At 32.8% G+C, this 23,830-nt stretch overlaps 3 protein-coding genes across 3 annotated transcripts; 1 reads left to right on the top strand and 2 right to left on the bottom strand.

The window, feature by feature from the left end:
* Window positions 1-3,417: 3,417 nt before the first annotated feature.
* On the bottom strand, window positions 3,418-5,964 carry LOC104233525 (uncharacterized). Its single transcript, XM_009786927.2, has 5 exons — window positions 5,893-5,964; window positions 5,369-5,553; window positions 4,865-5,153; window positions 3,784-4,425; window positions 3,418-3,666 (listed from the first exon to the last, which is right to left on the bottom strand). The coding sequence occupies exons 1-5, from the start codon at window positions 5,962-5,964 to the stop codon at window positions 3,418-3,420; spliced, it is 1,437 nt and encodes a 478-aa protein (XP_009785229.2).
* A 5,193-nt stretch (window positions 5,965-11,157) lies between these two features.
* Window positions 11,158-16,820, top strand: LOC104233524 (transcription repressor KAN1-like). Its single transcript, XM_009786926.2, has 5 exons — window positions 11,158-11,379; window positions 12,056-12,132; window positions 13,845-13,906; window positions 15,847-15,940; window positions 16,453-16,820. The coding sequence occupies exons 1-5, from the start codon at window positions 11,229-11,231 to the stop codon at window positions 16,645-16,647; spliced, it is 579 nt and encodes a 192-aa protein (XP_009785228.1). The 5' UTR covers window positions 11,158-11,228; the 3' UTR covers window positions 16,648-16,820.
* A 667-nt stretch (window positions 16,821-17,487) lies between these two features.
* LOC104233523 (uncharacterized) lies at window positions 17,488-23,265 on the bottom strand. The gene is made up of 9 exons (XM_009786925.2): window positions 23,040-23,265; window positions 21,430-21,636; window positions 21,175-21,263; window positions 20,957-21,095; window positions 18,629-18,703; window positions 18,395-18,516; window positions 18,226-18,301; window positions 18,047-18,106; window positions 17,488-17,828 (listed from the first exon to the last, which is right to left on the bottom strand). The coding sequence occupies exons 2-9, from the start codon at window positions 21,541-21,543 to the stop codon at window positions 17,700-17,702; spliced, it is 804 nt and encodes a 267-aa protein (XP_009785227.1). The 5' UTR covers window positions 21,544-21,636; window positions 23,040-23,265; the 3' UTR covers window positions 17,488-17,699.
* Between the last annotated feature and the right edge of the window lie 565 nt (window positions 23,266-23,830).

Raw genomic sequence — 23,830 nt, 5'->3', positions numbered from 1 at the left:
TCACTGAGTTGGAGTACTCACTTTACTCCCTGCACCATATGTGCAGATTTAGGTGTATCTGGTTCCGCTCCCAAGTGCTGATCATTCCGGCTCAGGCGTATCCGAGGAGTCTCTAGGTAGCTATTGGCATTCGCAGCCCGGAGCTCTTCCCTATCTTACTTCTTCATGTTCTTGGTTTTCTGTATTAAACTCTGTAGTTTGATTTGGAGTATTCCGGATTGTTTAGATTCTCATGACTAGTGACACCCCGGTATCGGGCTGTGTTGGGTTATTTTCCGCGAATCATGCTATTATTTGTTAATTTTGGATTATCTTATCATGCTTTAGATTTATTTTTTACGGTTTAACTGTTAATAATTGGATATGAGAAGTGTCGGCTGGCCTTGTTTTCACGAGAGGCGTCATCACGACCCAGTCCGGGTTTAGGGTCGTTACAGATATATGTATATCTCTATAATATAACTACATATCTCCTAAAACTGTCAAGCAACTACTATCCATTATAATTCAAATTCTTTAATGAAAAAACAAGGCATGTGAATGACATGGAAAATAATGAGAATCTTCCGGCACGTGTTGATTTATATTCCCATTTTGAAGGTGCAGTTGATGAAGAAAATGCATGTATCAAATTGTATTCAGAAATTTTTGCTTTCTGTTTCAATTTTTTTACTATTCTATTAAGCTAGATATACTAAATGTAACAGTGAGGGAAGATATGCATGCACAATCTCCAATTTATGGAGTCACAGTAACAATTTAAGGATAACAGAAGAATGAGGAAGATGTTAATGTAGGTGAAGAAGCCGAGTATGTAAATGTAGGTGATTCGGGCGACTCCAAAGGTGAGAAGAAGGAGGTTACACTTGATGATTTTGAGCTGCCATATAACTTCTCCTAGTTGGTTAAGTTCGGCGATCCTAACCAAGATAAAACAACACCTGTGCATCAAGGTAGAACAAGGCAGCCTGGAAAGCATGTCTGATCACCATTTCTCCCTTTATACAGTTCTGGTGGTAGCACTTTGGTTGGACCTCCAATTTATCACCTGAAGCACCCATTTACTAGTGTTATTGGTCAAGATGTTGATCCTGATTTGTTGGAAGAATTCAACAAGTGGTTATACTTTGGTACCGACACAGCTTCAAAAAGGTTACTTTTCACAATTTGACCCTTTGATTCCAATATTCATCTTTTAGATATCTACTTCATTCAACAAATTTATTTTAATTTCTATTTGTTTAAATAGGAGGAAGGTTCTATATTTTATAAAGGATAACCAAATTAAGCCATGGTTTGATCTTGGAGTGGAAAAGATTGATAAAAAGGAGTGGTTCTATAATATGGCACACCCCGGATAAGTCCTCAACCACTCGATAAACTCATACTAAAAAATATGTAGTTATTTTGTTGAATTTTTTTTATTTGTATCTATAACACTGTTATAGTGCCATCTCCAGTATATGTAGTTATTGTGTAGATATATTCAAGATATTATGTATAAATGCTTACCAACAAACTGAATTGTAGGTATATTGTAGATGTTTTGTAGATAATTTGTATTAATGCCTAATATCGAACGGAATTGTACTTAGTTTGTATATATATCGTAGATAATTTGTAATAATGATTAAAAACAAATAAAATTGTATTTTTTCTGTGGATATTCTGTAGATAATTTATAATACCGATTTAAAACAAAATGTAATTGTAGTTATTTTGTAGATAATTACCAAAAGGAATAAATTAAATGCAATCTATTTTTGTTGCAGCACATTGATGTTATAATGTACTACTTGAGGAAAAGAGGAAAGTATGGCCCCCACAACAAGATAAGGTTTATTACCATTGATTGTATGTTCAAGACTAGAATTGAACAAATTTATAATAAGTTCATCAATTCTCCTCAAGAAAAGAAGTTTGTTGTTGTCAAACCCCAGGACGTCGTAGCAGAATACATGTTGGGGTACAAATTACTCGCAAATGTTGCATGGGATCAATTTGATTATGTGATCATGCCCGTCAACATTGTAGAAAAATTTCGTTGGTTGTTGGTTATTTTTGACATTGCCGATAAGGTTCTTTATGTGTATGATTTTATGGTCTCTTCACATAATCACACTATTGTTGAATCTGTAGTCACCAAGTTTTCTGTTATGATCCCCCTTTACATGTCATGCACCGGTTTTTATGGCAAGCGTTCAGACATCAACTTTAAGAACACAAAGGCATACATTGAAAAAGTTGTTACCGACCCTATTGACATTCAGTGGATCGTCGGAGAGATACCCCATCAAAAAGAAGGATCACTGTATGAAAAATCTTATTTCTTTCTATCTATTTAACATTTTTTTGTTCATTGTTTGCTAAATATTGACACATTTATTTTTGCAGCGACTGTGGTGTATATGTTGCTGCCTTTGCAGAGTATGTCAGCATTAGAGACCTAGTAGTTCCTGCGAATGACCTTTCTGATATTGATCAACATCGTAGACGCTATGGAGTGCTACTGTGGGTCTATGCTAGGAAGAAGCAAGAGAATCGTGCAATTAGTGAAAGTGAGGTTACTGACAGATTAGCAAGGAAAAAAGGTGCACCAGTTGTGAACGAGAAAATACAAGTCCTGAGGAAGAAGAATTAGTTACAATTTTTTGTATGGAACATGTAGTTAAATTGTTTAGTTGCAACTAGTTTTGTAGAAAAATAGTAGACAAGTTTATGAACAAGATTGTTGAAGTTTAATTGTAGCAGATTTGTGCTACAATTATTTTACCTTTTGTTTTTTTATTTTATCCAGTATAGTAGTTCGATCAATGGGGAAACATTCTATTGTTTTTATATTCACTTGTTGAAAGTAAACAGTACTTGATCTAATTATTGTTACTGGTTAACTCCTTTTCAACTTAATTATTATATAGTTACTCTGTCAACTCCAGATTATGTAGTTATTTTGTAGTTTTTTTGTAGATAAATTGTAGGGATCATTAACAACTATCGATGGGTGCTAGAGATAATAAAACAATTGTGTTTTATATATATAGAAATCATTCACAAACCAATCAAGCTATGAAAGTATTAACTCAATACAGAATACTAATTAAACAAAATAATTTCAAACTAACTGCATTAAGAGTTGAAGGTGCCTCAACTATTACACATAAAATATAATTCTCTTGAATTCATCAACAATTTTTATGAAAAAATCAGTTTACTACATAAAATTTTATTTCTTTTTGTGAGAATTCTTGCAAGATCTTTTGTTATACCCTTCTACTCCGCAGTTGCCACATAAAACCTTGTACTTCTTTGATTTACTTCATCATATGTTTTGTATCTTTGTTTTTGAGGTCTTCCTGACTGTCTTTTTCCACCTGAAGGTGGATTTACAACTTCTTCAGTTATATGTTGTGGCATATTTCATTTGCTTTCATCAAGTAGGGGATTTACTGGTATTTCATAAGTACGCAAGAGGCTCTCCCTTGTGTAATAAGGAGAACAATATTGTTCATAAGACTCATCTCTGTGCCTTAAAGCAGCCAAAGCATGTGGACAAGGAAGTTCATCAAGCTGGAATTGCCCACAACTACATCTCTTATTTTCAAGATAAACAATATAGCGTCTCACACCATCTAGTACTGTATGGATGTAATCTGTTGAAGTCCTCACCTACAATTACATTACAAACAAAAAACAATTCATATACGGTTAAATACAAAATATCTACAAATTATCTACATTGACTTTTGATATTTTATTTTGATGCAATAAATGGTCAGATCTTACTTTAAGCTTGTGCGACAATGTTCTATTGTCATCCAACTCTTTGTTGAATTTAATTCCAAGGTATGTAAATGTACCATTTGCTTTCAATAACTTTTCATTAGTCCAACGTTTAAGAAGAGTCCTCATATATTCTAATAGTTCTACTATCGGCAGCTCTCTTGCATCTTTTGTTACAACATTCAACGACTCTGCAATGTTTGATGTCATAGTCCAAGTTCTGTTCACCGTAGCATGTACTCGAGACCATCTATGATAGCCAATATTGTATAAGTATGCTAGAACACGCGGGTCAAACTCTTCAATCTTTGACATCCTTTCATTAAATTCATCAAGCGTGTATGATCGTGCCGTGGCAAAGTATAATTCGCTTAACTTTAGATGACCCTTCTTGAACTTTGCCCTTATATTTGTCCAAATATGCCGCATGCAAGAATAATGTAGCATGCCAGAATAAACAATAGATGTTGCCTTCAAGATACTCTCATTCTGATCCGAAACAACACACATATTTGGTCTTTCACCATATGCATGTTTGAGTTTCTCAAAAAACCACTTCCATGATGCATCATTTTCTGAATCAACAACAACATATGCCAATGGTAATATGGTACCTACATTATGTGGCAAAAAGCAATTAATTGACTGCAAGAAAAATGCAGAGGAAAACATATACATACAAACTACAACTTTTTAATAATATATCTACAATAAATTTACAAGTACTACAATAAACAGACAAGCTACAATATTTCTACAATAAATTTACAAGTACTACAATAAACAGACAAGCTACAATATATCTACAATAAATTTACAATACATGTTGCATCTATTATAATAGCTGTTGGCATTATTCCCCTGTATGCTGACTTTAAGAAGGTCCCATCAACTACTACAACTGGCCTACAATATTCTCAACCACTGATTGACGTACAAATCGCAACAAATACATACAAGAAGCAGTCATCGTCCGTCTTCTTCAATTTAATTATAGACCCCGGATAAGTCTTCTCCAGAATATATAAATAACTAGGCAATTTGTTGTAGGAGTCAGCAGGATGACCTCTCAAAAGTCCAAAACCTTTTCCTTTGCTCTCCAAGCTTGCATGTATGTTAAGTTCACGCCGTGTTCAGACAACATATCAGTTTGTATGTCTTTTGGTGTGTAAATTGTCTTAGGATCAGCATATTTTGGAATAACCATGCTACCAACTACCATGGCAGTAGGTTTGCGTTGTATGAATGTATTGTCCATCAAAGAGCATGTGTGTAAGCTGTTGAATTTTCTAATCTTGAACATTGCAGAATCATTTATGCTAGTTGCCTTGAAGTGCCATGTACAATTTTTACCAACACATACCAGCCAGTAGCTATAAAATAAAAATAATTCAAACATTGGTATAAAAAATGTAGATAAAAAAAAATTGTTGTAGCATAAAAGATCATATTCAATAATTTATATACAAAACAACTACAAACTATCTACAATTTTGTTAAGCAATATCACAAAAAAACTGAAGAAGTAAAAATTTACAAATAAACTACAAATAAAAAAAATGATTTTTGACCATTCATATGTTCCTACCTTCTAGCACTAGATCTTTTCACCCTAAATTGGAACTTGTTCATGACAGAATAGTGCTTCATTGCACTTGCAATTGTTTGCTTGTCTTGGTATTCTTGGCCTACTTCAATAACACTTGGTGTACTTTCTGTTATTATTATACTTTCATATTCCACTATCGCCGGAGATGTTGGAATATCAATTAACTTCAGTGTTCCAGATGAACATGCAGTAAAATAAAGCTAAATACTGTTATGAACTATTTTTTTTGTAGATATTTTGTAGTTAATTTGTAAAAATATTGAAATTTTGTATTTCATATTGAGCTACAAATGATATGTAGTTTTATTGTAGAAATATTTTAGATAGAATGAAATTCAATACTAATATATATATAGACTTTGACATGTAATTTTTTTTATAGAAATATTGTAAATAATTTGTAGATAAGTAATATACAACCAAAACTCGATAGTAATGTAACAGAACAAACCGGCAATTGTGTTTGAATTGGTGACACTCAATTCCAAATTGAAATCACGTACTGTTATACATCGTGGATATATTCCTAAGCTTTTGTTTTCCTTTTCCGTCTCCATGTATACACGAACACCCATATCGTTCCTAATTTCCATTGGAAGACAATGTTCATTGACAATCTATTTGATTTCTATTATTTTTTCGAATGTATCTATCATTAGATGCTCTGCTATTGTAGAATTCAATAGGCTATAACTCGCATCATCGCCGACTACAATTTCATCGACCTGAAAGTCTTTATATCTCCCATAGTTATCCCAATTCCCATTCAATTGAAGCATAATTGGGATTTTCGACATAATTGCGATTGTTACAGAAGAATTGTAGCTAATTTAGTCGCTTTTGAATTGTGAAATCAGAAAAACCAGTGAAACAGAGTATTGCCGTAAAAATAGAGTAGTGAATTTTGGAGAGAAACGGGCGAAATTTAATAGCAAGATTTGCGTTTGATAAAATCTGGAAGAATATCCCAACATTCGCGCGCCTATTAAAGGAATTGTACAACTAATAGGATTCTGTTTTTAATGAGTTGTTTATATTTTGTAGAAAATCTATTAGTAGGGCGGGTAATTTGTAAATTATGGACATTTTTCGTAATATAGTTTCCTATATAGTATAGGAACGAAAAATTCCCAAACATAATTAGTGGTGAATTATCTAAAAAGATTTCTCTGCAAGAATTACAAACTACATTTCTTCTTTTCTTTGTTCTGTTTCTTTCTCACCTCCAATGAGTAAAGAGTTGAAAGTTGAAATGTTCAATTCTAAAAAATGACATGTTTCCTAATTAAATTAAATCAATTATTACCTTATTTGCTAATTACTATGTTTCTTTTTTACATTTTTTGACTTTCTTCGGTCGATTTCCATTAACCTAAATTATTCTTCTTGAAGAAAGAAGCATATTAATTGATTCAAAAGCCACGCGCAGAAATGCCAAACAGACAAAATTATTTGGGCTTCATTTTCAAAAGATAGTATAAAGGTCTTCAAATGTCAAATGATTGATCCAAGTGGAAAAATTTAGGATGAGAAAGTGGTTGAAATTAAAGTCGACGATGTACTTTTTTTTAGTTATTTATTCCACCAATTCGACGACTTATCTAATAATAGTAAATAATGAGTGGTGTGGATTGAGAATACGTGGTCTTAGGTTTAAATTTTAGCTGAAGTTTTTATGATTTCAAGAATTGAATCTAAAATTTATATTTGATGGATTCTTTTATCATGTACTCATTCAGCTTTGTCCTTCAGAGAACACGTCCATGTTAGACAATAGGAATGAACCAAAAGGATCCTCAAACCTACAAAAACAATGACACAAAACTAAACATTTTAGACTCATGGACGATAAACATTTTAAATGTGCGCCGCATTTTGCTGTATTTAGGGATATGGGCCTTTCAAGTTTTCATTATTGATTATTCTTTTCGACAAATTTTGCTTTCGAAATCGAAGAACTACAAGGAAACTTATTCAACAAATTCTTAATTGCTACGTATATATAGTTTTTATCAAGCAAATTAATTTGGTCAAAGATGGTATATTGTTTTTGTTTTTTGTACTGTGTTCCATACCACTTTGGGACCCGACTAATCCGAATGCATTTCTTACCAAAAAAAAATGACTTCAATGGGATCCACAGTTGAATAATGGAACGATTTTATTTTGTTAGGCTCCAAGAATTCTAACCAAGTTTATACATACGTAGGAACAATAAAACATTCTCAAAATCTTCCCTTTTTTGGTCGTGGTCCTATTTTTAAGGAAAAAAAAAACAAGAACAAAGGTTATTAAATAAAATGGAATGAAAAAGTTACCCTTTTTTGGATAGAAAAAGCACGCAGTGGTGAAGCTTGATCCCCCCCCCCCCCCCCCAAACTCATTATGAAATCTTGCTTATATAAATTACATGATATAATTTTCTAGGAGTGAAATATTCCTCAATTGTTTATTGCGGAAAATGCATTTGGTTTTTTGTTGTTTTCTATTTTTTTTTTTCTTCTTTTGCACATTTCTTCGGGTTACGTGCATGGAGTTTCTACGTAAGTTCATTTTTGAAAATTGGTTTGAAAATAGGTAGGAGGGTATATTTAAGCATAAAGACACTTTCACACTCGTAGCATAACCCAATCACAACTTTCTTCTTTTTGGACTTTTTGCAATATTTTAAATCTATACACTCTTTCTGAAAGATCAATAATACACGATACAGCTAAGAAATTAATTAGGGTCTCGTTACCATTTTTTATTTTAATCCAAACTATAATATAAGCCTTGGCTAGTGGACAAAGTTACACCAATATTTGTATCGACACAAGATAACATGTATCTAATGAATAATTTAAAGACACACAAATTGTATTCCTCTGAACATATAACACGAACCCATATTAATTAAATAAATTACACTTTTACAAAATATTTTAATAACAATTCTTATATACTTAATGAGTTAATGTGAGACGAAGTTTTACGTATTCATCAAAATATTTCCTTTTTTGGGGGAAATTCCTAAGGAAACTCGCAGTTGCTATCTTTAGGGTGAGCATTGAGTAATATGCTCACTGTGCAATAGCTCGCAAACTATATAGGAGATGTAAACTGCATTAGGCGAGCCCGATGTAAACATTCCCTTCTTTATCAACCTACCTGCCACTTCTTTTCTTGCAAACATTAAATCACCAAAAGCAAAAAAAAATAATAAATAAAATTAATTAAATCACCAAAACCAGTGACTAATTCTTAAGCTTAATTATAAGGTACGACTTGAAAAATTTAATAACTTAAACGTAATTAAACTTTCTTTCACTTTTAAGGAAATTTTCTTAAAATGGGAAGCAGAATGTTTTGGAAATTTTCATTTATAGAGCACATGATGGTGAGCTTCCCCTTTTAATTTAATTCCAAAGCAGTAGCTTTCACGAAATTTGGTTCACCTTCTATTCTTTTCTACTGTTTTCATGCACGTTGAATTTGGCAAAGAATTATTGTGTTGAACACGGCATATATAATATAAGATCAGGACCAATATAATTAAGCAGATGGGGTCCAAAAGTAGGCACCGTCTTTTATTGACAGGAGAATATATATGAGTACTTATATTAAAAGACAAAACAAAACTTCCTTTTCTTGGTTCATACCTTTCAACTTTGTAAGGTTCTTCTATTTTAATTTTTTTGGTTATGCCGATAACATGATCCTTGATAAAAGATTATGAAGGTTGAGTAATAGGATTGCAGGTTAGGAGGTAGGAGTGTAGTCTCATAGTAGTATTTTGTTATGGACGGCTAGCGGCTCCTGTTTGTGTCCATATTAGTTCATCGTGTCTGTCGTACCGTGCTATTGTAACTGCTTATTGTATTGCTTTCCTTTTATTTTTGGTTCTTACATAGCTGGTATTTTTTTTCTAGTTTTCGTTGTTGTTACTGATTTACTATATATTTTTATTTTCATCTTCTTGAGTTGATGGTCTATCGAAAACGGTATTTCTGATCCTCCAAAATAAGGGTGAGGTCATCGTACACACTGCGTTGCACGTACCCATTTTGGAGCTCTTTACACGAATATTATGAACACCAAAAATAAGGTGACATCAATAATCTAGGTTCCCGGTCTGTCTGTAATCATTGTGTTCATTATCATCATAACTATTCCTATTAGATTATAAATTTAATTTCTATACAGTGAGTGTAAAATATTTTTTACACTATTAGATAATTTAAGATAATTGCATTTTGTTAATAGTTCATAAGACAATCCGGTGTACTGAGCTTTTGCTATGCGTGGGATTCAATAAAGATTCGGACCACAAGAATCTATTGTACGCAACCTTACTATGTATTTCTGCAAGAGGTTGTTTTCACGGCTCGAACCGAAACCTTCTAAGTCATATTATCTGCTATGACATATTAAAATACTCGACGCCGTAAATGAAAGAAATTATTGTAAATGAATATGAGTTAAATCCTTAGGTAATAACTTCACTCTTTCTGGCTTCAGGCAATATTGTAATACGTAATTAATGATTGAACTACATGTTCCATTAAGGATATTAATTCTTCATTAATCATTTCTACTACTGTACAATTTCTTTTCTAACACTCAAAAGAGACATGCGGTTTTTTCCTAGTAACGACAAACGATCAAAACTTAATGCTTCGGCTCTGTCATAATTGAAAGCAAAAACGCATTTATGAGATTGAATTGAAAATTTCAAGTATTTATGATATTTCTTAAGTCTTAAGTTTGTGGATTAAGGGCCAATAGAAATTAATACTCCCTCCGTTTCAATTTATGTGAACCTGTTTGACTGGGCACGGAGTTTAAGTAAAAAATGAAGACTTTTGGAATTTGTGGTCCTAAACAAGTCCAAATGGGGCCCAGAGTATTTGTGTGGTTATAAAAGCTTCTCATTAAGGGTAAAGTTGTAACTTTAAGCTAAATTGTTACCAAATTTAAAAATGGTTCATTCTTTTTGGAACGGACCAAAAAGGAAATAGGTTCACGTATAAACTGGAACAGAAGGAGTAATGCATTAGGATTCAATGCAGTTTCCGTGTTACGTATACGAAAATAAAGTATATATATATATCAAAAGTCTTTAATCATTAAATTACCGTGTGCAGAAGTCTCTTCAGAAAGAAAATTTGTTTCCCATACAGAACTTTAGCTTCTACTAGACTACTACCATATTTAAATTTTTTATGGTTTTGGTCATTTCTTTTTCTTTTTATTCTTTAATTTTTATTTTTTTGGGTGAAGGGGTGCAGTCTAGTGTTCATTTGAATTCAATAGTATTGGTTTAAACTCTGTGTATATATATTATAAAGCTCAATATATTATTATAAATATTATATTTTGAGCCCGGTAAGTTAGATAAGATATAATACTTACAATAATTTCAAAATCATAAAATTTAAATTATGAATTTGCTTCTGGTAACATGGGGCGGATATTACCTTGCAACAAGTGATATCACGTGATACCGCTTTGTTAAATTTTTTATTAAAAATAGGTACATAGTACACAAAATAAAATTATTAGGTATAAATATCAAAATGACATTGCTTGTCATTATAGTAATTTATTCATTCACTTATCTTTTTCAAATATTGACATCGCTTATCCAAAAAATTCTGCGTAGGCTACTGCTCTGCCATGAAAAGGAAATGGCAAGGAATGAAAGGATGTTACCCAAAAGTCCACACATACTAAGAAAAGTCCATAAATCAGACTCTCTTAGCCGTAATTCTATTCTTTCTTTTTTTGGTTGGAACCACTTATATATATATCTCTATAAATATATATAATCCAAGTTAGGCCAATCCATTTATGTTTGATGATGGAATTCTCAATAATGAAAAACAGTTCTTCTCAGAAAATATCAAGGGTTAGACAGTACAAGAAATCTTCAGTTCCTCGTTTGAGATGGACGCCTGAGCTTCATCAACTTTTCATTGAAGCTGTTGAACATCTTGGAGGAAGTGACAGTAAGTAATTTCCAACTACAGAAAAATGACTTTTTTTATTTTATTTTTTTGGTTACCTCTAATATTGCAGCTGTTTAGTTGTTTATTTCTTGATCCATTTTTGTTCTCCTTTTGATCACTTTCTAGCTAATTCATTATTTTGATGTCTTGGCTTTATATATGAAGTGCTAAGAAAGGGTGAAAGTCGTAGACAGTAGTGAAGCAGGAATTTTCTTAAGGGTGTTCAAACTTGAAATCCGATAAAGGGTTTTCAATAATATATGTTATATACCTCGAAAACCTAATATTTTACCTATATACATTGTGTAATTTTTCAACAAAGGATAGTCAATTGACCACCCTAACCAAAGTGTGGCTTCGCCCTGGTCCTAAATGTTTTAGGGGTGGGTGTGTTTGTTGGTTTTGGGGGGGTGGTGAGGGGGTCGAACGGGTTCATCCAAACCCTCTTCTCCCGAAAACCACACCGTCTATTAGTTCAATTCCTTTTTTTTATGTATATATATAGTTGATGTTGAATCCCGTTGATAAAAATCCTACATCCGCCACAGGACTCTTATGAAGAGCAAGAATCACATTAGGGTATATGGAAAAGAAACATGGGATATATAGTCGTCATTAATTAATAATGATGAATTGATGATATATTAGTAAAATTCGTTGGTTTTTAATTTGACAGAAGCAACTCCAAAGAGAATTCAACAGATGATGGCTGTAAAGGGATTGAAGATTTCTCATGTTAAAAGCCATCTCCAGGTACTATATACCCTAGCATATTCTATATGGTTTTTTTTTGTTATATTAGTATCAATTTTAAAATTTATTAAATGGAATTTTCTGTCCTTTTAATTTTCTTGGAACCAGAATTTTCCAGTATACAAATCATGACTTTTTAAGCAATCCAAGTTATAAAGAAAAGAGAAATTTAATGACGCGCAAGTTTTTTCTTCTTCTTAATACTCTAGTATGTTTATTTCGAAAAACAAAAGACTTACTACCATTTGTCTTTTTTTTTTTCCTTTTTTTTTTTAATTGAACATGATCCAAACGCAATATTTCTCTCATTTTTATTTAATATCTACCAGTTTGGCGTAGGTATTTCCATATTTAGCGAGGCATAGAGACGGATGAAAGAACTTGGTGTAGACTTAAGAATGCATAGTTATTTATCTTTTACTCCTTTAATTTAATGTGCAAAATAATTAACAACATATCAGGTTACTGAATAATCCAAAGCTTTAATTTAAATTCTTTCTCAATTAATTGTTGGTGACCTATGGTTCAAAATGGAGCCATAATTTAAAGCTTATGAAATAATTCTATATTAATAATATATACATATTAAATAGATTTTTTAAGATAAATATATTATTTGGATCAAAATTACCGGTTCGACTAAACTCATAACTTAAACTCTAGCTCTGCAAGTCAAAAAATAACACCCTAATTATAATGATATTACAAACACAACAAACTTCAGTAAAAATCATATGCATATTGAAGCTAGACCTAATCGTATGTTTTTTTTTGGTAGTAAAAGATAGTTTATTAACAACTGATTAGATCGGTTATAAAATGTAACAGTTCTTGTGTGTTCTTTTTATTTATTAATTACAGAAATTGGCATATGATATTTTTATTAGACAAGTGTCTAGGTTAGGTATGAAGCATGCTAGCTAGCCCTAAAAGTTTTAAAATTATTGAAAGATAATTATTCAAAAGCTTGAAATCCAGTTTACTGATGAGCATTCTTTTACCAGAATATTTATTTTGCTTTCCTTTTCTATTAAAACTCTATCGAGCCAAATAGCACGGGCTAGCCAGTTTTCGGATTGATAATTGAAAAACAACCAGCGTTTGTACCACTATTTTGTTGCAACACGAAAAATTCCAGCATAATATACTGGAGATTGACGCACCTGTATATGAATGTCTAGCATATTATGCTGGAACTCCAGCACATGGAAAGTTCCAGCATAATATACTGGAGATTGGAGCACCTGTGTATGAACTTCCAGTATATTATGCTAGAACTCCTGTATATTATGCTGGAATATTTTCAGGATTTTGAACAGTGTTTTCGTTCAGATTTATCTTTACATGAAAAGTGGCTAAATTTCGATTACTTTTGAAACTGTGGCTATTTTTCAATTACCACTTGTAAATCTGGCTATTTTTTAATTTCACCTGTTTAATTGAAAGGAGTTGCAATTTATTTTTTAAAAAAAGTATAAGCGAAAAAGTTATTAACGTAACCAATTATAACTTCCCTTGAGTAATTATTTTGAATTTGTATTCTTTTTGGGGGGCTTAAAATTTAGGTTTTCTTTTTGTTATACTTTCACTTTATGTAACCTTTTTTTTTATATCTTAAATTTGTTTTCCCATTCCACGAATATAGTGTCTTTTAATTAAAGCTTTATTCAATTTCTCATTGTTTTGATTTGATTGAATTTCTGAAAATTCAGATGTACAGAAACTTAAAGGAGCGAGCCAGCATCAATATTGTTAGGTCGTCTTCCCCTGATCAGTAAGTCACTATCTCCACATTTTTAACAAACATTATTGTTTTAGTTTTTTATTTAGTGTTCCGTATCTGTATTAGAGTTTTGATTAATTTGAATTCTTAATGCGTGAGGCTTGTTTACCCTAAAATTAGATAACAATTAAATTTGTACGTGATTTTAAGGATATGTAGTTTAATTGTATACGAATGGTTGAGAATATCAGATAAATGAATTAAAAACGAAATAAATGATCAAACCAATTGCAAAGTTATGGCTAAGCCTAAATTAGATTGAACAATAACCTCGTCTTCAATAAGACCCTCAGTTCGAGCCCAGACATGAATGAATAACAGAACAAGTGAGCAAAATTCTTCACATTAGCTAGAAGGTAAAAATATACTTTTATTATCTTAAATATCGTGTTACAATGTGTTAGAATAAAGAAAAAAAAAATTATATAGTAGAAGAGTTTCAGTCCTAGTACAAGTTTAGAAAAAGTAAAAATCTTCATTTCCAGGTAATTGTTGATCCATAATCGACACCGAGCGAGATTCGCCCCATAATATCCAGTTGAGGGCGAGTATTGCGGCCCCGTATCAGTCGTGCATAACCGTCCATCGCGTCTCCCGAGGTCTAGAAGTCATACTCGGTCTAGGGTGTCTCATTTTACCGCACCCGATATTTGATATATCGTTCATCCTTCCTGGGTCTCGACGAGTCTTTGGCCCCGATGACAATCTCGTAAATCTGTGTTCCCCTCTCGTTCTTTCATCAAGAAATCGAGGTAGACGTTACCCCCGATTTTACCCGTACACAAGGCTCATTTAATAGAAAGCGCTCCCTATCAGAATTTAATTATCCGTTCCAAAAATTCGAGCCTTAAACCTCCAGGTAAGGATATATAGAGGCATCGGATCCGCCCCACCTCAATTCTTGGCAGTTACTAACAATATTTTAACATCCTCACTCAGTTTAACACTTCCATATTATCTTCCTGGTTCATTGTATTTGTTTTTTTAAAATTATTATCAACCTAGTTTAATCATTACTATAACTCTTTCTTAAATTACAAATATGTTTCACAATCTTGAAGTTTAATTTTACCCATACGGAATCTAACTTCACTAACTAGTACACTTCAGAGTTTGATGCTGTTTCTCATTCTTTTTAAAGTATGAATTTTAATTCCCTTTACTTGACTGCAGAAAGAAAGACCTGGATTCCAATGCATTAATTAGTGCATGATTAGCTTACCAAAACACCATGACTTTTGGTTATGAATAAAATCCCAGCTAGTTAATCAACTCAGTGTAAATAATTCCATAAGACTTTGAGTGGCTATTTCTACCCAATCGTCACTTTTTTGTAAAGAAACTAAAGGGGGTGAAAAGAAGAAGATAAGACAAATAAAAAGAAACTTTACATCGATCTGTCTTTTAGTTTTGGGATAACTTTAAAAACTATAGTATATATTTTGGTGGCTCGTGATTAAATTGGCCACTTTTTGCTACTCAGTTTTAATTGTTTTTAGTAATATAACTCGAGTTTACATGTAACTGGCCAAATTAACCCCCCTTTTTTTTCCTGAAATAGGTAGGTTTTAGTTTAGTTTTAGCAACTGTAGACATAGTGAAGATAATAACGCTATAATTTGTTCTTCAAACATTGCTCCGACATGTCCTAATGATCAGGATGTAAGGCAGTTTTAGTTATCTCTAAATAATTAAACCATAACAAGTTATTATTTAAAAAGGATTACTATTAGATTAAAGTCAAAAGGGAAGCATTTCTATTTATAGTATTCTTCATTATATATATATATATATATATATATATATATATATATATATATATATATATATATATATACAACAAATATTCTCATAGTGTGGGATCTGGGAATTGGAATATATATATCATCATCTCATGTGACTAATGGCTAGCTTTTCATTACACATTGCAGGCAAATAGAAGCTGGAACTCAATTATCTTATAAAGCAGGAGTAAATGGATACAGTGACCAAATTGCTGAAAATGTACATTGCTATGACTACCAGGTCTGATGGGTTTCTTTAACTCCTGAATTATTTCATTTCCTCTAAACTAAATAAAATATTATTGATGTTATTACGTTGGAAATTTCACATGGTCACTCAACTTTTCTTTTATCCTACTAAAATTCGTTAAACTATTGTTTGTTAAAAAAGTCACTCACGTTTGCCGAAATATCGATGAAAGTCACTTGACTATTTTGTGTAATAAAAATATCACTCAACTTTGCTTAAAGTGTTCAAAAAGTCATTAGAATCTTTTTTAACGGAAAGGTCATTTTATTTTGCCTGAATATCATAGAAAATATCTCTTTTGTTTTCTCCTACTGACTTTTTTTTATGATATTTAGACAAAGTTAAATGACTTTTTTATTAGGAAAAATATTTTAATGACTTTAGCAAAATATAAAGTGAATATCAATCACACTAATCGTGTTATTACTTCGGAAGGTAGCTAGCTTTATCAAAGTACTAATTGTTTTAATTTCATTTTCTTAATTTGTGTGATTAATTTGCAGGAAGCACAAGGAAGTTTAAGTAGTGGAATGACGAAGGAAGAAGAAGGTGAAATCTCTGAGTTTCCACAAGCAGATGGTGAATGTGAACGGGAGATCAATTTTTGGCCTTTGAATGATTATCAAAATTCCCAGTCTATTAAGGATAGTTCTCACATTAATCTAGATTTATCTATTTCCTCATGTTTCTATTGTTAATTATGCTAATATAGACTATAGAGTAGTCCCCTAGCTATTACTATGTCTTATTTTATACTACATTGTGGTATAGCAATAATACTGGCCTTTGTATCTAGGTCTAGGCGCCCAGTAGTTTTTGTACGAATGAACAAAGAAATTCTAGTGGATTATTTAATTCTTATCATTTGGTCCTTCCTTTTCTACACTTTGATGAGGGAGTTATTTATCAGTATATCTTCAATTTTTGAGAATAAAGATTGTGTTCAGAAAGCTCAGAATTTCTTTATTTTTTCCTCTGATATTGAACACGGAAATCCAGAAAATTGTGTTTGGTGTATGTACAGAATTTGTGAAAGATTTTTTTACCGAAATAGCTGATATTGCCGCACCTTAACTATTTCATCGAGTATCTATTACCATGCACCAACATGGGTACTTATATGATAATTTATCCACCAAAACTTGGATAAACAAGGACAAATCACTTAATATTTTTTGCCTCCACTAGAATTTGCGTATGACCTCATGATTCTCGTCGTACTTCATTAGCCAACAGGTCACAATCCTCAAGTATAATATTAATTTTAACGAAATATTTGTATGTTAATAAGCATGAGGCTTTTTCTTTCCTTTTTTTCTTTCTTTTGGAATGGCATTGCCATTTACCAACGATTTATCAAAAAACCTTTCATCTCTTTTAACGACACTTAAGTTTTTTATTGCGCTTCCATTTCTTTCCTCTCCCTAAAAATCAATTCAATAATCACAAATTAAACTCTCCTCCTCTCTCTAATTTTTACTTCGTTTTCCTAGGAGAACAAACAAACAAACAAACAAACAATAGAAAGACAAAAGACAAAAGAAAATATTTTTTGTTGACCTTTTTACCGATGGAACAGCAAGTCAAGTCTTGCTGTATCCAATTGTTATGTACAGAAAGAAACTAGTTGAGTAAATATTTTTTCCTCATGTAAACCCCAGATCTTGCTAAGCTACTTTTTCCCAGGGTTGAAATGTACATGTTTTTGAAAAAGTCATTTGATGTATTATCATGGAAATTGGTCCAAACTTCAGTGCCTCTTTGCTAAAGTCTTCTTAAGTCCTTTCACAATCTTCCAAAACCAAAGCAAGTTCATCACACCAATAACCGATGGCACAACAGATATCAGTAAAATCCCAAATGAATGCATCTGCTTAACCTGTTTAATCCGGAAAAAGAAAACGATTAACTGCAGACTTAAAGACATTTTGTTTTTCAGCAGAATTTCGATTGTATGGCTCTTTAGTCAATCACTTCAAACTTGGATAACTAAGATCATTTGAAAACGAAATAGAGAAAACTAGCGAATCAAAAAATTGCAGGTGTTGCAACGTTGTTAGTGAAACATTAGAATCTCGTCACTAATTTAGAATATACCTGATCGTAGTGGAGGTAGACGTGGTAGAACAAGTATATGAATAACAATATTCTGGCAACCTGCAATAAAGATCCATGATTTAGTATGTAATAAAAGACAGTAGCGAAAGAAAACAAAAACTCAGACAAAAAGTTTTAATCGGTCGTTACAGAAAGAAGAAGGAAAATACTTTACGTACCAGCCAAGCAAACACCATCATGAAACCATTTAGGAGGTATGCTTTAGACTTTTTCAATCCAGCTACATCAAGATACCTTTGCAGACATAAAAGATTGGTCAAGAAAATCGAATATGGGGAAAAATAATTTGTAAAGAAGCAAGTCGGTTTTTGATATTTCTATTAGTACCATCTTAAGTTGATCCCAGGTGTAGTTGCCTCAGAAACTAAAACCATGTACACATAAAGCTGCCCCTCACCAGTCAACATTGCATATGTTACCGCCACCATAGAAAGAAGGTGATGAACCACCTGCACAAGCATGAGGAATATATCAATCACCAAACAAAGGTTGTTCATATTTTTTTCAAGTCAAAGGAAATGCAAGTCTAGATTAAACTGAAGGAAAACAGAAGGTACTTACATACTCAAATCCACCTAAAGAAGGATAATACCAAAAGATCATCGCGAGATCAGAAAGAAAATATCCCAAAGAAACCTACGAAGAAAAAATTAAAACTGATTACAAAAGAAACAAGTGCTGAAAGAGAAACACGTAAATGGAAATGAAAATGAATTAAGTATAAGGACATTACATTTTAAAAGCTACCAGAACATATAAAAAACAGAGAGAGGATTAACCATCTCAACAACAACAACAACAAACCCAGTGTAATCCCACAAGTGAGGTCTGGGGAGGGTAGTGTGTACGCAGAGCTTACCCCTACCTTGAAGGTAGAGAGGCTGTTTCCGATAGACCTTCGGCTCAAGGATTAACCATCTCACAAATACTAATTTCAAGATTGACATTCTCTGATGAATTGCATCTTTGAAAAACTCTATGGCATCAGTCACACCTGACCTAAATGTTCTGTCTGAAGCTATTATGTGTCTCACACGAGAACCAAAGATGTCAGTGTCCAGTTCCAAAGAATAACATAGTTCCATTGGTATGATTTCATGATTAGACCGTTACTGCCTCAGAGAAACTGCTACCGCCCCTGCTAACATCTAATTGGGCAACTCAACAATCATAAGAATCCCATTCATGATCAGAATACATTAATATTAGTGCAGTTATTATTCATCCAACAGAGACAACATAGCAGCTATCACTAGCAAAAGAGTATGACATGTATGTTGTCCCTCAGAGTACGCATAGCAATTTTCCACTATTTGCAACTTTTGAAATAAAGGAAGGAAGTATGTGGTCAAAGATTCAAGTCATTAATGCTCATGGTTTTCTACTTTTCTTAATTCTTTGACCAACTAACTAATCTTTTCTCTTTTCTTTGTATGTAAAATCACCGAATGGAAAAACAAGTAACATGCTGATTTGAACCACGAGTTCTGGGTGATTTTGATGTGAGATAATAAACGAACCTGGAGCTAAGTTATAAATGGAAGAAATGTGATGACACTAAAGAAGTAATATGACCAGAAAATACAGAAAAACACGAGGAAGAATTACTTTCACCGGCTAAACAGAGGCGGATCCAGGATTTCAGGAGGATGGGTGCACCACTATCCGACCACCGTTTGATTTGGTTCTCTAAAACTTACCTTGGAGAACTATCAATAATAGCATTATTATTAACTAATCAAAAAGAGAGTGGTAAATGAAAAAAAAAAAAAAAGGAAGCTTGAAATTGAAAAGATTCAAAATGATTTAATTTTCATTTTTTTATAGTTTTTGAAACTCAATGATTTAACTAAAAAAGAGAATAAAGAAAACACAGAAAAGAATTCAATAAAAATGAAAATTTAATTCAAGGATATATCAAAGGGTGAACCCAAAAACAGAAGAATGCATGGAAAAAAAGAAAAGAAAAGAAAGATAGGGCATGGAATTTAACAGAACAGAAAAGAAAAGAACGAAAAAAAGAAATAGAAAAAGAAATAGAAAAATGGTTGAGAGATGGAAGATAGGAAAGTGGGATTCCAACACTAGACCTAGGGGTCAATGGTGCACAAAGCTACCACTATATCAAATGCTCTTTTGACCATGGGTTCCCACGTGGAAAACTAAGTACTTTATCCGAAAAATATCCCTGTGATACACAACCTAAGGAGGGGAGCATGGGTGCACGTGCCCCATGCCTCTCCTAACAATGACCATTTTCATTTTAACAGGTTTTAGGGGCTAAATGACGTTATGTTTTAAATACCTCTCCACGTGGATCCTCCTCTGTGGCTAAAGTGCCTCAGCCCCTAAAAAAAAATAATTAGATGAGAAGAACAAACAAGGGAGGGGATTCAAGGAACCCCAGCTGGACATTTGTGATCCAGATAATTGTACAACGAACAACTCTAGGTTCTAAAGGTGAATGCACAATAATGGGTGTGGTTAAAGGAACCTAGCAAAAGGAGCTTTATCGTGATGAATTCAGACGCCCCCAAAATCACCTCTTTAAACTTTTCACCACCTACTTGTGAAAGAAACCATGTAAAGTGATAACCAAATATGTAAGAGTTCCGTTTAATGCAAATTCTTGAAAAGACCACTCCCTAGAACGATTAGAAATTTCAGCAATGTAACAGAAGTATGAACAGATAACTTTAACTAACATCAAAGCTCAGTGATGCTCAAAAAGGCCTATTAACTAAAGTTAAATACACTAATGTGATAATATATTCCTTATTTTCTACCAACAAATTAGTACCAATCAGTCACCCATTTTTATAGCACAATCCCTCTTTTTACCAGTAGTGATAGGTAAACAAGAACATGAGTGGATAATAAAGCACTCACCCCCAATACAACGGTTGATAAAGTGGAACTCCGCATAGTGACAAGGCCAGAGAGCTGATCATCAGAGAAAAGATCTGACCAGAATGACAAGTACAGTGACATGGTTGTAATGAAAATAGCATGGACCGTAGATATGGACCTACACCATAAGTGAAGCTTATATTTACTTGACCATGACAAAGAATAGTAAAAATGAGGAGAAAAGGATGATTAATTACCGGTTATTCCACTCAACTTGTTGGGATTTTGAGAGGCCAGCATAGCCCTTAAAGTAAATAGAGGAGAATATCTGGCTAAGATCATATACCTGAAACAACCGGATATTTAAGAAATGTTAGTAATACAGAACAATGAAGTATGCATTTTCTCAAGAGGATTGAGCACAGTAAACATGATTACACATTAAATTCAAGCGCAGAAATGCGAAATACTACTCAATTAGAAGTTAAGATACAAAGAGGGACTAATCATACCATTTTACATGCGAAAATGCCACCAATAATAGAAGAGTAGACAACGAAAGAATCTGAAAGCATGTAGCTTCGAAGAAGAAGCTCAGCGCGAGTTTGGTAAGCGTTGATTTCCATTAAAGTTGCTGCAGAAGAAAGAATACCGGCTTTCCCTTCCCCCTAAAAAGTTTATGTAAGCTTACTTCGACTTTTGTCCGTACTATATTTCTCCTGAAAATTGTAAGAGGAAATATTAAATATAAACTACATCAATCTCAAGAATATGCTATTTATCAGCTTCAGACGTAAAGCAAAATTGTACAGTCAGAATTGGCAACTAGGCATAACGTAGGCGGTCTCACATGGCAAGCAGTCCAACAAAGACAAGAAATGTTTGCCGTAGCAGAAGAATTTACACCATAAGCAGTTTTAACTTATAAACTTCTCTACTTTGACTAGAAACTCAAAACATTGCATGAGTTTAAACCCGATATAGACACTAGACCACATTTCAGCCGTAGTCTTAGCCTTCAACATATATAGTTGAGATTTCGAGAGTTCCAGTAACACACTTTGAGGAATCAGTATGTAATAAAAGGAAATTATGTCTATCCAGTTGGCTCTAGTAAGATACAATTAATACAGTTTGATCATACGAGTTGCTTTTGGACTATCTTGTTGAGACCCCTTTTCTTAACCAAAAGCTTTTTCATGGAATCATGTATATCAGTTGTAATTTCTACTCGATGCAGTAATTCTGAATCACAAGCATAAGGGAAACATGATCAAATTACAAGACTTTACCAGAAATAGGTTCTCGTAAAATTTTCGATTTCATAGCATTATAGGTTACAGAATCAGAAGGGGAACCTTGGAACGGTAAAGTTGTCTTCGTATGGCCTATAGGTCACGAGCCGTGGAAGCAGCCACTAATGCTTGCATTAGGGTAGTATGTTTACATCACACCCCTTGGGCTGCCCCTTCCCCGGACTCTATGTGAATGCAAAATGCTTTGTGCACCTGGCTACATAGATTAGGTTACAGAATCATTTTCCTCTATCAGTTACTTCAATCAATATCCATACATAACTGCCAATGTTTACTGCTTAAAAAAAACAGTCTAGTGCACTAAGCGTTATGTGCGGGGTCCACGGAAGGGCCGGACCACAAGGTCTATTCACTATTGTATGAACTATTGTATGCAGTCTTACCCTGCATTTCCGCCAGAGGATATTTTCACTGCTGGAACCCGTGACCTCCCGGTCACATGGCAGCAAAATTTCACGAAATAACTATCTTCATTCCCTGTTCTACACCTTGTAGGATTCTCATATGTCAACCTACTTTATACCTAATCAAACACTAGAAAAAGTATCCAAATTTTCTTTTTTCAAATATAAAACATTCCACAAAAAACATCTTTCTCTACATTAAACGCCAGAATACAGAAAATAGATTACAGGGCCAAAAAAAACACACACACAGAGGCAGCAAAACTAAGACTTGATAGAAAGAATAATGCAACGATTCAAACTAATCAGATATAAAAAAAAAATATAAAAAACAGATTCAATTCGCAACATAACTGATAAACAAAAGAAGAAGAATAAGAAGAAGGACTAGTTTTGACTTACCTTTCAACAAAAGGAAGATTTCTCAAAAGGAAAACAAAAAAGGTCAGCCTTTATAATTGAGAATATTGTTTGTTGCAAGTTGGTTTGGTTATGTGCTATTCTTTGCTTGTTTTCTTTTCTGTTTGGAAGAAGTAATCGTTTTTTATTTAATTTTTTGCAGAAACCGAAATTGAAAGAGAAAGAAAGAAAGAGAATCTGAGAGTTAAGACTTGGACGAGGACGACACTCTCGCTCCTTCTGTCTGTCTATATTGCTTTTGTGTATAAAATTTGTTCTAGAATATACATCTACTTCACACGTGTCACTAGATGATTCTTGAAATTGGACATTTTTGCAATCTTGGTTAATATTACAAATATACAATTCTTACATTCTATTATGTCCCTCCGTTTATTTTGGTCACTTTATGGAAAAAAATAATTTTTATTTTATTTTAACCTTAGCATTAATTACTTATTCCAAATTATATTTCAAATTCATTAAGATTATACATCAATTAATATGAGTATCATGGTAAATTATATATTTTATTCATTATTTCTTAAAGTATGTGTAAAGTCAATAGTGGACAAGTAAAAGTGAACGGATGGAGTATTAGCTTAGGGCATTATCACTTTTAGCCGCGCCAGAAATTATTTACATCTAGTAGCCGAAAAAATATATAAAATTTGTATAATTTTTTTATATAACATACGTAATATATATAGATATATATATATATAATTTATATAACTTTTTAGCTAGTATTTTTACAACGGCTATACGGTGCCATTTTTCCTATTAGAGCTTTC

This window comes from Nicotiana sylvestris, chromosome 7 (genome assembly GCF_000393655.2).
Source record: "Nicotiana sylvestris chromosome 7, ASM39365v2, whole genome shotgun sequence".
Classification (NCBI taxonomy): Eukaryota; Viridiplantae; Streptophyta; class Magnoliopsida; order Solanales; family Solanaceae; genus Nicotiana; species Nicotiana sylvestris.
This window is presented reverse-complemented; position numbering and strand designations above follow the sequence as displayed.

What these genes read in the sequence shown, in the direction of transcription:
- LOC104233523 (XM_009786925.2), bottom strand. Translation starts at nt 21,543, where the DNA reads ATGGAAATCAACGCTTACCAAACTCGCGCTGAGCTTCTTCTTCGAAGC. An exon ending in TATCAACCGTTGTATTGGGG is followed by an intron (nt 18,704 to 20,956) that starts GTGAGTGCTTTA and finishes TTTTCTTCGTAG; the next exon opens with GTTTCTTTGGGATATTTTCT. An exon ending in TCTACCTCCACTACGATCAG is followed by an intron (nt 17,829 to 18,046) that starts GTATATTCTAAA and finishes CGGATTAAACAG; the next exon opens with GTTAAGCAGATGCATTCATT.
- LOC104233524 (XM_009786926.2), top strand. Translation starts at nt 11,229, where the DNA reads ATGATGGAATTCTCAATAATGAAAAACAGTTCTTCTCAGAAAATATCA. An exon ending in ACATCTTGGAGGAAGTGACA is followed by an intron (nt 11,380 to 12,055) that starts GTAAGTAATTTC and finishes TTAATTTGACAG; the next exon opens with AAGCAACTCCAAAGAGAATT. An exon ending in TACATTGCTATGACTACCAG is followed by an intron (nt 15,941 to 16,452) that starts GTCTGATGGGTT and finishes ATTAATTTGCAG; the next exon opens with GAAGCACAAGGAAGTTTAAG.
- LOC104233525 (XM_009786927.2), bottom strand. Translation starts at nt 5,964, where the DNA reads ATGGGTGTTCGTGTATACATGGAGACGGAAAAGGAAAACAAAAGCTTA. An exon ending in TATATCCACGATGTATAACA is followed by an intron (nt 5,554 to 5,892) that starts GTACGTGATTTC and finishes GGAACACTGAAG; the next exon opens with TTAATTGATATTCCAACATC. An exon ending in CATTGTCGCACAAGCTTAAA is followed by an intron (nt 3,667 to 3,783) that starts GTAAGATCTGAC and finishes ATGTAATTGTAG; the next exon opens with GTGAGGACTTCAACAGATTA.